Here is a 12,414-nt window from a genome sequence, read left to right on the forward strand (position 1 = left end):
TCTTGTCTTTGCTTCTGTTTGCGTCACCACTTCTCCTCTTGGTGAACTGGTTTCGTTTCTGATCATGTCTCCCTTTATTGCTAAATTAAATTTTTTGACCTTGTTCTTCTTTGTCTCAATCTCTTAGGCAACACTGCTTTATCACTCTTCCGGGAGATATCTCCTGCGCTCTCGTCAGTACATACCGCTTGGAAAGTCGACAAGCTAAGCAGAATTGATTTCTTATCAATTAACTCCCTTTCTGAAAATCTCACAATTTCGTATGTGTTTTCATCATTAGGCTCTACATTCTCTTCTTAGATTCTGCACTGTTCCGTTTCACTAGGATTGAAATATAATACCTCTCTCAGTCTGTTGTCTCTATACTCGTCTGAACGAGATTCAGTGTCTGGATCACCGAGGGTTATTGTGTCTAAGTGTATCAGGTTGAATAAGGTGTTTAATATTTCAATACGCTCCTGTCCTATAACTGGCGTTTCTTGCGAGTCAGTTTTCTCTACTACCTAACTTTGCTGTTCACTTTCATATGACTGGAAGGCATCGTCCTGACATACCAGTGCGAAATGATTCTTTATCCACATCGCAGGCAAGTCTTCCCCCATTCGAGGCGGGCTCCCTTCTTGTATTGTGACTTGCAAAATAGATATCGCACTAATAAGTTCAGGTGAAGCTGTTGGTGACGACACACTGGAATTAGGTGCCTGACTGGTACGGTAATCGTAATTACAATTGGTAACAGGCTGAATCACATTAAGATCCTCGTTACTGAAAGACTGATAGAAATGTAACTGATGTTCAGTGCTCTCCATGGCTTCTGCAATCTTTAACTTTCTGGAACGTAGGATCTCTTGTATTTAACAGTTTGCGACGTATTTCTTCATTTGCTACCCCAAACACAAACTCATCAGAAAATTTTCATCCTACTTGTAATCACCGTACGATGATTTCTTCCTTAAATCTAGCACAAAATCTGCTATTGTCTGACGGGGCTTTTATCCCATCGCCTGAAACTGGTATGCTTCAGAGATGATATTTACCTTGATAGCGTAGTAACTCTTCATCTCTTTCTCGATCTTTCCGATCATCTCTTTTTCGATCGGACGGTAGAAATGGCCTTACATATTACAGAGCTGATCGTATGCCTCAGTACCGTAAATAATGTGGAAACCTTTCTTTTTTCTGGGAATCGGGTAGTTACACACGTATGTTCAAATCTATCGAAGGCGGTCAGTCTCAATATTGAAAGGAGGAAAATTAGGTATTATTGACTTTTTCTTGGAACGTAGATTACTTCATTCTCACTGTGCCAGTAATATCCCAAATTCAATCGTAAGTTTATCGTAATTACTCTTATGATAATGTCTGTTGCTAAAAAGAAACACTATATCTTTAAGCCTCTTTTATTTTCTTTCTAGATATCACTACGATACGAGATATCTTATTCATTAATTGTGTTCTCATTGTTCTACATAATAATAATCGTTTATCTTAATCTTAAGCTATGAGAAATATTAACATAATAATTTTCCTATTCTTGAAATCATCGTAGAAGTTATTATTTACACAGACTATGTCTTACAATTGCATCTAATGCATGTATATATTTTGTGGCACTTTGTGCCCGACCTATATTCCCAACAATACCTTTATTTCATTACGTTTCATACGAATTAGAAAGTTTTCAGGTAGCATAATTTTGACACATTAGTAACTGCAAATCACAATAAAACTTAACAGGTTATAGAAGTTTGTTCACTAATCCGCTGGGTAATGCAGGTGTGCAGAAGAGCATATTCGTGATGCCAAATACAATAATACCCTAACATCGGGCCTTTCAAAATACCTGAAAGACAAAACACAAGATCGATCAAGAAAGAATGATGAGAAAATCATCATCTTTCACAAAAAGACAGACATATCTGAGATTTGTCATTCGTGCGAAGGAATCAAAATTAAATGTCGACATGGCACGCTGGACATAAATTGGAATAACATTATTGACACCTTCACAATCGTCATTAACGACAAGAAGAGCACAAATATTGCATACGGTGTAGCCTCAAGAAGCTTTTGTTAACTAGTGTAAATATTTCTATTATTTCTCTTTCTTCTTCTTTTTTGTTATTTTCTATGTAATTAATTCATATACATCCAACACCCACTAATATCAACGAAAATTCAATGTTTAATATAACTGTTTGAACTGAATAATAATAACATACAGAAGAGCGAGATGAGTACCTTTTGAGTTTACGGAACAGTTTTAAGTTCAAATTTTATTTCTGGTTATGGACTAAGTTTATTTATGTACACAGGTACAAATTACGAGCGGTAAAAATAGTCAATAAAACAAATAAAATAGAAATGATCTGAAATCTTTCAGTTTTAAGTCCCACGATTATGCCGTTTAGGCTAAACGGGATCGATGATTAAAGCAAGTGAATGATGATCGAAGAATCGGTGAAATGAGAATGTGGGGGAAACGGGAATATCCCAAGAAAACTCAAGGACACAATGTTGTCCACCATACTCTTACTTAGCCATGGACCCCACGCACCAAAGGTAAGCGGTCTACGACGGAACCACTGTGCCTCCCAGATACAAAAGAAAGTTCTATACTCACCTTAAAAGTATGCGGTTGAGTACAAAGCTTCCTATTCTATTTGTTTTATTTATGTGCATTTCAACATTTTGGAATATTAATTCACCGTCTGAATATCACTCAAATATAAGCTCTTAAATTACTGAACTAAAGCAAAACTTTTGTATGTGTTCGCTTTGACGTGTCTTTGGGTCGAGTAATCCTGTAAATGGTTGAACTGATGGTCACTAAGTTTTGTCTACTACTCACTAAGTGGCGGCTCCGTTACTGAAATTCTGAGGTTACAGACGACTGGAAAACTCGTTTTAGGTAACGAGGGAATACAAATTTCTCATGTCATAGCCTGAATTTACATCTGTGGGCACAAAAAAAACCTATTTAGCTTACGAGCAGCATTTGGAGAGCGAGTCACCATGATGAATTTTTTGTTTGTTTGTCTGTTGGAGTTTAGCGTCCCTTTTCAACGAGACTCCGTCAGTATAAAGTGAAATTCTCGAGCTCTACTTACCATCCTCACGTGACTGTAATAGAAGTACCATCTATGATTTGGAAAAAAAAAAAAAAAAAAAAAAAAAAAGAGAGAGAGAGACATAAATGCCTATTCGCTCACGTCTGACTTTTGAAATCATGAAATGAAATCTTTCAGTTTAACGTTCCACGATTATGTCTGTTAGTCTAACGGAGATGATGATTAAGGCTAGTGAATGATGGAAGAATTGGTGGAATGAAAATATGGAAAGAAACGGGAGTACTCCGAGAAAAACCACAGACATGTTGTTGTCTACCATGCCTGATTTTTGTACAAAGGACCCCCAAGGCAAACTCCTAAACTATCTAAACATTATATTAACTAGTTGTTGTGCCCGAATCTTCGGTCTGCTGTACACTATAGTTAAAATCGCGCCACTATGAGGTTACAAGACTATTAATGCTCAAATCTTAAATATGGTTATGGTCCTTGCCTTAATAATAAACATTAAAGCATGTTCATATTCACTATCAACACTATCCATTTTGAACTAATTAAATTGAAAGAATACAATTTAAACTACAATTAAACTGTTACAATGTATTACTGAAGAAATACACAAATATTAATGCTAAAATTTAATAGACCTTTGTTCTATTTTGAAATAATTGAAGCAACACAGTTTTTAAGCAGCAATTGAAAAGTCATAATAGTTTTAAATAGCATGCTAGAGATATCTATTAGCATCAGACAAGCAAGCGATACCGCTAGTATCGACATACAAAGTATATTAGCGTGACTACTATTAGGGATTACCGTGACGCACTGAGAAGTTTGTTGTATATAGATACGACAGGAAACATATTCTTACCAAATGCTTTGGCAGATAACGCAAATATAATGGTGTCGTCTTGAGGTCCATCATAATTGGGAATATTTTCTGCCACGAACGTTAGGCGTGTTGATTCCTCATGCCTCATATTGATCAGCACTGCTGAGTAAATCATCGGCACTTCGAAGCAACCTTTTCGCTCCCTTTCAAGAATTGGCTTGTAGTCCTCTGTTCGTAGGTAGTAGTATTGCTCGGTCATCCCACACCAATAGTTCGAAAACATCCCATCAGAGTTCAACATTGGAGCCACAGCAGTATAATCGAGTGACACCAAGTACTTTAGAGTCTGATTGTTTGTCACAAATACATCGCAGTCCAAATACTAGGAGAGAAAGAAACAAAAAACATAATGTAATTTTGTTAGGAGAAATTTAAGCTATCCAACACAACACAAGATTTTATTCCGTTAACCCCGTCAGCTTTTCAACATGATAATAATGTCTTTATGAATAAGTTAGGTTAGGTTTGGTTTCGTTCACTTACTTAGCACATAGGTTTGGCGCATCGGGGCTTATCGAAACTTAACCCAAATTATGTATCTCACGAGTCATTCAAGTTAGGTAGATGGAACATGGTATATAAAATCCTTATTAAAACCAAGTTGAAACTTTTTGACAAGTTGAAGGGTTTTTGAAAATTCTGCCTGTAGAAGAGGAACATTTCTCTAATATTCCTATTTTGTATTTATAAAATGACGAAAGTGAAAACATGACTTTAATCTCAACTTTTAAACATGACATGGGTATTTATCATTAGTTCTACACCTGGATTGAAATCCGTCTTCTAAAGGGAGGAAAGTAGGTAAATTTTTCGCAAACAATAACGGCCGCATCGTGTGAAACGATTTTATGAACATAGTTAACATTTGGATCGAGTTGGGTTTCTATGTTTACATTTCGATTCAATTACGAATTATAAGGAGAGTGACTTTCATATATTTACATTAAACGTGGTCTTCTCGTGCTAGGAACAGGCATTTTAACTAGTTGTTAATACTATAAATAGGAAGAAAAATGAAAAATGTATTTTAAAAAAAATGCAGTTCTTGATTAGCAACATCTTAATACTAAAAAATCTTACATATTATGGTATTATTTCCGTCATACTGACTGCAGATAACTTAAAATCAAATATTTATATCCATACACAATTCATGTTGATATGCAAGTTCATCTTGAATAATTTTACAATTTTAAAACAAAACATAATGATATTCATTATGAGAAAGAAGTACAAAAAAAATTCATTCATTTTTTTAAATATTATATATACCTCTAAAAAGAATACATACTTACTGTGCAACGCAATGCAAATTTTTTGCAGTTTGGAAAGTGATAGCATATTCTATAGGTATATATTCAACGAACTTAAAAAGTTTGTTACTGAATTCTCTATGTCTCTGTGTCTGTTATTTGCGACTTTTCCAATTTTGAACCCTGCATTCGATAGAGCATCAAAAACTATCTGAGAAAGCATTAGCGGTTCATCAGGTGAGCCATGTGAGGCCTGGCCTCACCTATATTTTTGAGTAAAACTAAATCAACTTTTTGAATAAATTAACGCCAATAACGCCTCTACAATGTGCGAAACCTCGACTTTATGTCGCCCTCAAGTGATTGGTTTCATACTATGATTATTAGATTACTAGCATCGCGAAAGTCAGGGAAAATCCTGCAACGGGGGGGGGGGGGGGGATGAAGAAGAGCCAGTTTCATCGCCACTGAACACTACGACCCGGTTTTCTGTGCTTCACCTATTTATTTAGACACGAGCCGCCGCTGTGAGAAAGTGATTAAATTTTTCGCGTCACTCTTACCGTTTCAAAGATATTGGCCAAGAAATGGCTGATTTCCAGATATTTAAGGAGCCATATCTCGGGAACCGTAAGTCATAGGGAGATCATTTTAGTGTTGATCAATATCTAAAAGGATGGTAAATATTTTGGTACCAAATAGTAAAAGGTGGCCACTTTCCAACTGGCCACTAGTTTGGCCAATTATTATCGGTATGAAAATGTTTAGCATTCTACTATTGATTGATTAACACCAATATCATCTCTCTCTAACTTACCATTCCGGTGATATTGGCCAAAAATGGCCAATTCTAGATATTTAACAAGCCGTAGCTCGGGAACCATAAGTTGTAGAGAGATGATATTGATGATGATCAATACCTAAGAGAATGATAAATATTTTGGTACCAAATAGTAACCGATGGCCACTGTCCAACTGGCCACTGGTTTGACCAGTGGCCAGTTGAATAGTGGCCATCAATTAATATCGGTACGAAAATGTTTAACATTCTTTAGGGATTGATTAACACCAACATAATCTCTCTATGACTTACTGTTCCCGTGATATTGGGTAAAAGGTAGTTCGGATTTCGGGAGATTTAAGGAGCCAAATCTCGGGAACCGTAAGTCACACAGAAATCATATTGGAGTTGATCAATGCTTAAGTGGATGGTGAATATTTTAGTGCCAAATAGTAACCGGTGGCCACTGATTAACTGTCTACTGGCCAACTGACCACCTTTCTCCACATATTGGCCAAAAAAGTTCGAATTTCTAGATATTTAAGCACCCATATCTCGAGAACTGTAAGTGATAGAGAAATGATATTTTGCTAATTTTTGCGAGAAAGAGAAAGTGCGGATGAAAAGATTTACTTTTACATTTAGGAACAATGACAGTTATCCTTCCCGTTCCATTCTTTTTAAGTTCGTTCTGGCAATGCTCTTGGAGCATTCTCAACTGGTTTAGTTTGGAGTTTCACTTGATTAAGACGCTAAGAAAGAAGCATGTACTAAGATTATCATAATTTCATAATTATCATTGTTTCGTCCAATTATTGTGAAGTGAATTCTGAGGATTGCTGTGGCGCCTACTGTTTATACGCTGGAGAGAACAATAATGTACTGCTATTAAGTAATTATCACTTGTGAGAAAAAACTCGGATAAAACATAACATATATATATATCAGGAAAATTATTCAAAAATCGCATAAAAGAAACCTGACACTTCCGAAGTTATGATTTTTTTTTACATAATTTCCATTTTGTTTTGTTTGTTTTGATTTAATTTTTTTTTTCAAAAAATTGTGATTTTTTTTCAATCCTAGTTGAATGAGACAAATTTTTAACAATTTGCTAATGAAAAAATTAAATGAAACATTTCGGTTTAACGTCCCACGATTATGCCCTTTAGGCTAAGGGAGATGATGATTAAGGCAAGTGAATGATAATGGAAGAATTGGTGGAATGAGAAAATGGAAGGAAACTAGAGTACCCCGACAAAACCTACGGACACGATGTTGTCCACCACTAAATTACTTGGTCGGAGATCGAACCAGGGACCTCACGCACCAGAGATAAGCGCTCTACAGTCTTCCTTCAGTCTAGTGTTGATTAGTGTTGTAAAATTTCCGGAAATTTTGAACCTGTTGGTAAAAAACCGTTTCTTTCTGGAAAAATTGGGAAAATAACAAAAATCTTTGTTATAGGTTAATATTACTAGTAATGGAACCGTTTTTTTCCGAATGCGTGAAAATTTAAGTTGAGAAATTTCAATATTGCGAATATTTCGAAAAGAAGCATTCGAAAATAAAACTGTTGTAATTATTCTTGAAACTTAATAGTCTGCACTCATTTTCTTTGTCTTTTTAAGTCGTTTATTCGTGGTTATGCATCAATTACAGAACTTTTACAGTTGCATACACATCTACCATAATTAAACGTTTCTGTTGCAACAAATAGGGCTCTTGAATGAAACTGAGTTCTTAAGGTGCTCTTTGATCTGGTGAAATTTTGTTAATTTTAATCAAATTGCTTCTTAAAAGAGAGAGCAGTAGGTAAATTTCACTAATATTCATGCTCTAAAACATATAATCACTATTTTTTAATATTCTAAGATAGACTTTTATATAAACTTTATGTACAAAATTTTGTATGTATACAAATACCTGTTTTCTAGTGCGACAAATTATCTGTAAGATGAAAGTGACTACATGTGTAACTTAACAACTCTTGAACCACCAGACCTATCTCGATAAAATTTTCAAAATAGATGAGGTTTGGACCTGGGATAGTTTTTATCATTTCACTTTAAAGGTTCCACTTGGAAGAAGGAAAGGGGATATATATTGGAAATGACCGATATTAGTATCCAAACCATAGTTTTCGGGGTTGCTGAGATGAACAGTGACACTTTCAATGCCGCTTAAATCCAAATTCAACACTGCAACTTGGGGGTAGGGGAGGATATATATATATATATATATATATATATATATATATATATATATATATATATATATATATATATATATATATATATATATAGGGTGTTGCAAAATAAGTGTTACAACTCTTGCGAGGTGACTCCTGCTACTGAGACAAGAAAAAAAGTTCTCTTGGACTTTTGGCTATCGGACATACTTTCGGATCTACAAGGTGCCAAAAGCGGAAAATGACTTTCGGATGCCAATAATTAGGAAACTATCCAACGTAAAGAGGGCGGGTAAAAAAATCACTGAAGAAGTCATACCTATTGTATTGAATGTTGCATGTTTCACAATCCTACCATGCACGCGCAAGGAATTCCCCAAAGGAACGTAGGGAGTCCCGGATAATCTGCCAAATGAAAATTGGTCTAAATAGATATGAATTGGGATAAGGTTTCTATCAGGTAGCAATAATTCGTTTGTATTAAGTCGATATCTGGAACAAATACAAAATGGCGGACACCTTCATGCCCGTTGTGTGTGGTTGCATAATCGCCAGGTACGAATGCTGGCCAACAGTGACGTTCTGAGTATTAAGTATAGCGAATTTGTACTCAAATGCTCTAGAAAGACTTCTGGAGTGTCGGTAGAGCACAACAGATGAATCAGGGTGATTCACATGTGTGGAAACACGTAAAGAAAAATGCCCAGAAAAGCACTCATACTCAGTAAACGTGAGTTCAAAGCGTCGGAAATGTAAGGAATAGCATCAAGAACATGAAAGCCATTGCCAATTCACCAATAATATTCCCTCAAACCGACGCAGTATGATGTGCTCGGTTGCATATCAATAAGGATGCAACAACTGAGGCCAAGTCGAAGTTGTGCAAGGGGACTTACAAAGAAACTGGGTAAACTAAATGAATGTCACTAGTGGGATCGCATGATCGATATTGAAATGTGGCAAGTGTGTGTGTTGATGTTTTCATGTAGCTAATGAACAAATGTCAACATGTCCCACTATTGCTGGGACACCGTCCCACGTGCGAAAAATATTAAAATAACTACTCAGGTCCTGAATCTGAGGCCTTGGGCTCCCACTAGGATTGGAAACTGCGACCACGCGAGCGAAAGCGAGCGCTCTAGCCCTGAGGCTTCGAGGGAGCCTCAGTTTCTCTGTATTCAATTCTTTGAGGAGTACCCACTTTGTTTGGCAAGCGCTCTTGTATAGCCTCCCGACATGCTTGTGTGTTTCATTTTGTTACTCCTACCGCACAGTTGTAAACAATCAGAGCCTTAAGACGTTTCTTCCTATTTCTCATGTCGTTTTGTTTTCCATATGTATGGTGTTCCAGCAGTAGTGTTACATGTGCCAAATTGGTTCATTCTCGTCTTTGTCTTGGCATGTGCACTATGTGTAAGATACGAATTTCTGGAGGTATTTTCCTATATTTCGAGTACGTCATATGTCCCAGAAGACGTGGGACATGATAAAAGTTTGTTATTTTCATGCTCTATCAGAATTTGAATCATGGATTAAGAGATTTTTTGTCATATGTGTCGACTATGGGACAATGTCTCAAACAAAGAGGGACATTGATACAAACGATTTCTAGTTACGTTTTACCAAAAAGTGCACCAGATGTAATAGCAGAATGTACAACGTTATTTTCCTAGTTTTCGCACGTGGGACGGTATCCCAGCAGTGGTGGGACATATTAACATTTGTCCATTAGCTACATGTTGATCTCAGCACACACATTGTCCACATTTCACTATTAATCATGCAATCCCACTAGTGACATTCATTTAGTTTACTCAGTTTTTTAGTGAGTCCCCTTGCACAACTTCAACTTGGCCTCAGTTGTTGCATCCTTATTGATATGCAACCGTGCACATCATATTGCATCGCTTTTAGGGAATATTATTGGTGAATTGGCAATGGCTTTCATGTTCTTGATGCTACTCCTTACATTTCCGACGCTTTGAACTCACGTTTACTGACAAGTAAACCTTACGTTTGGGTGAATCGAGTTGCTGACTGAGACACGTATGAGAAAGCAGTACTAAATGTGGTCGGTATTTCAGTGAAGTTGTAGGTGCGAAGCTCCAGGGGTTTAGGAGATACAGCTACCAGAACATCACATGGAAGTACAGAATAGTCTTCATACAGTTGGAGGTAAAAGCCCTGTAAGACCTCTTGTAACGACAAAAGGTGAATAACAAATATATGGGTACATATTAGGACTAGGGGGAAGTCATATAGTAAGGGTATACCTGACGGCGGCCATCTTGAAATCTGCCATTTTGAATTAAGGTTAAGTTTTTAAAATAGGAATAGGATCATGTGATACATGATTTAAGGCTCAAATTTAATCAGAAAGACAATGGTGACGTTAATTTTAATTTACGCGTAATTGGTAAAAAATTACAGGGAAATTAAATATTGTTGCAGCATATGTATTAGTCCTTTACCCCACCTTGTAAATTTTGTGTTAATAATAATAATTAAATAAAAAGCAGGTGGATAAATATTAGGTCTATGGTAAGAGTTACCTTGATGGCGGCCATGTTCAAATCCGCCATTTTGAATCAGACAAAATTTTAAACAAAACGCATAACATTGACACCTTATTAATAGCAAATTTTACCATAAATCCAACGGTATAACCATTTTTGCTTTATCATTAACCAGCATTTGTTATCGCATAAACAAGTTGCTAATTTAAGGAAAAATGACCAAAGTGGAATTGAGTCATAATTGAACTTGGGTCTTTCTTCCAGAAAAGTTCTCAATTAGTACAATCAATATGTAGTTCAGAATAGAGTGCATGACCTTCACAAATGCTCTGCTCACAGTGAGCACACCTGACAAAGGCAATCGAGTTACACTTGACATATTTGTCGTTAACAATTCAGTCAAAACAGTAGTCGTAAGGAGCGATCCATTTAATTTTGTGTTGGTTAATGATAAAGCAAAAATGGTTATACCGTTGGAGTTATGGTAAAATTTGCTATTAATAAGGCGTCACTGTTATGCGTTTTGTTTAAAACTTTTGTCTGATTCAAAATGGCGGATTTGAACATGGCTACCATCAAGGCAACTCTTACCATAGACCTAATATTTATCCACCTGCTTTTTATTTAATTATTATTATTAACACAAAATTTACAAGGTGGGGTAAAGGACTAATACATATGCTGCAACAATATTTAATTTCCCTGTAACTTTTTACCAATTGCGCGTAAATTAAAATTAACGTCACCATTGTCTTTCTGATTAAATTTGAGCCTTAAATCATGTATCATATGATCCTATTCCTATTTTAAAAACTTAACCCTAATTCAAAATGGCGGATTTCAAGATGGCCGCCGTCAGGTATACCCTTACTATATGACTTCCTCCTAGTCCTAATATGTACCCATATATTTGTTATTCACCTTTTGTCGTTAGAAGAGGTTTTACAGGGCTTTTACCTCTAACTGTATGAAGAATATTCTGTACTTCCATGTGATGTTCTGGTAGCTGTATCTCCTAAACCCCTGGAGCTTCGCACCTACAACTTCACTGAAATACTGACCACATTTAGTACTACTTTCTCATATGTGTCTCAGTCAGCAACTCGATTCACCCAAACGTATGGTTTACTTGTGAGTATGAGTGCTTTTCTGGGCATTTTTCTTTACGTGTTTCCACACATGTGAATCACCCTGATTCATCTGTTGTGCTCTACCGACACTCCAGATGTCTTTCTAGAGCATTTGAGTACAAATTCGCTATACTTAATACTCAGAACGTCACTGTTGGCCAGCATTCGTACCTGGCGATTATGCAACCACACACAACGGGCATGAAGGTGTCCGCCATTTTGTATTTGTTCCAGATATCGACTTAATACAAACGAATTATTGCTACCTGATAGAAACCTTATCAATTCATATCTATTTAGACCAATTTTCATTTGGCAGATTATCCGGGACTCCCTACGTTCCTTTGGGGAATCCCTTGCGCGTGCATGGTAGGATTGTGAAATATGCAAAATTCAATACAATAGGTATGACTTCTTCAGTGAATTTTTTACCCGCCCTCTTAACGTTGGATAGTTTCGTAACTATTGGCGTCCGAATGTCATTTTCCCACGCTTTCGGCACCTTGTAGATCCGAAACTATGTCCGATAGCCGAAAGTTCAAGAGAACTTTTTTTTCTTGTCTCAGTGGCATGAGTCACC

At 36.4% G+C, this 12,414-nt stretch overlaps 1 protein-coding gene across 2 annotated transcripts in view; it reads right to left on the bottom strand.

Moving 5' to 3' along the window:
- Window positions 1-12,414, bottom strand: part of LOC145674297 (glycosyltransferase 25 family member-like) — a 95,623-nt gene that overhangs the window by 60,660 nt on the left and 22,549 nt on the right. For both annotated transcript variants that reach the window (XM_081744148.1, XM_081744147.1), the window contains exon 3: window positions 3,943-4,285. In XM_081744148.1, coding sequence (XP_081600274.1) covers window positions 3,943-4,285 — 343 coding nt within the window. The remainder of the gene's footprint in view (window positions 1-3,942; window positions 4,286-12,414) is intronic.

Source organism: Thermobia domestica, chromosome 17, assembly GCF_964235325.1.
Source record: "Thermobia domestica chromosome 17, izTheDome1.hap1.1, whole genome shotgun sequence".
Taxonomy (NCBI): Eukaryota; Metazoa; Arthropoda; class Insecta; order Zygentoma; family Lepismatidae; genus Thermobia; species Thermobia domestica.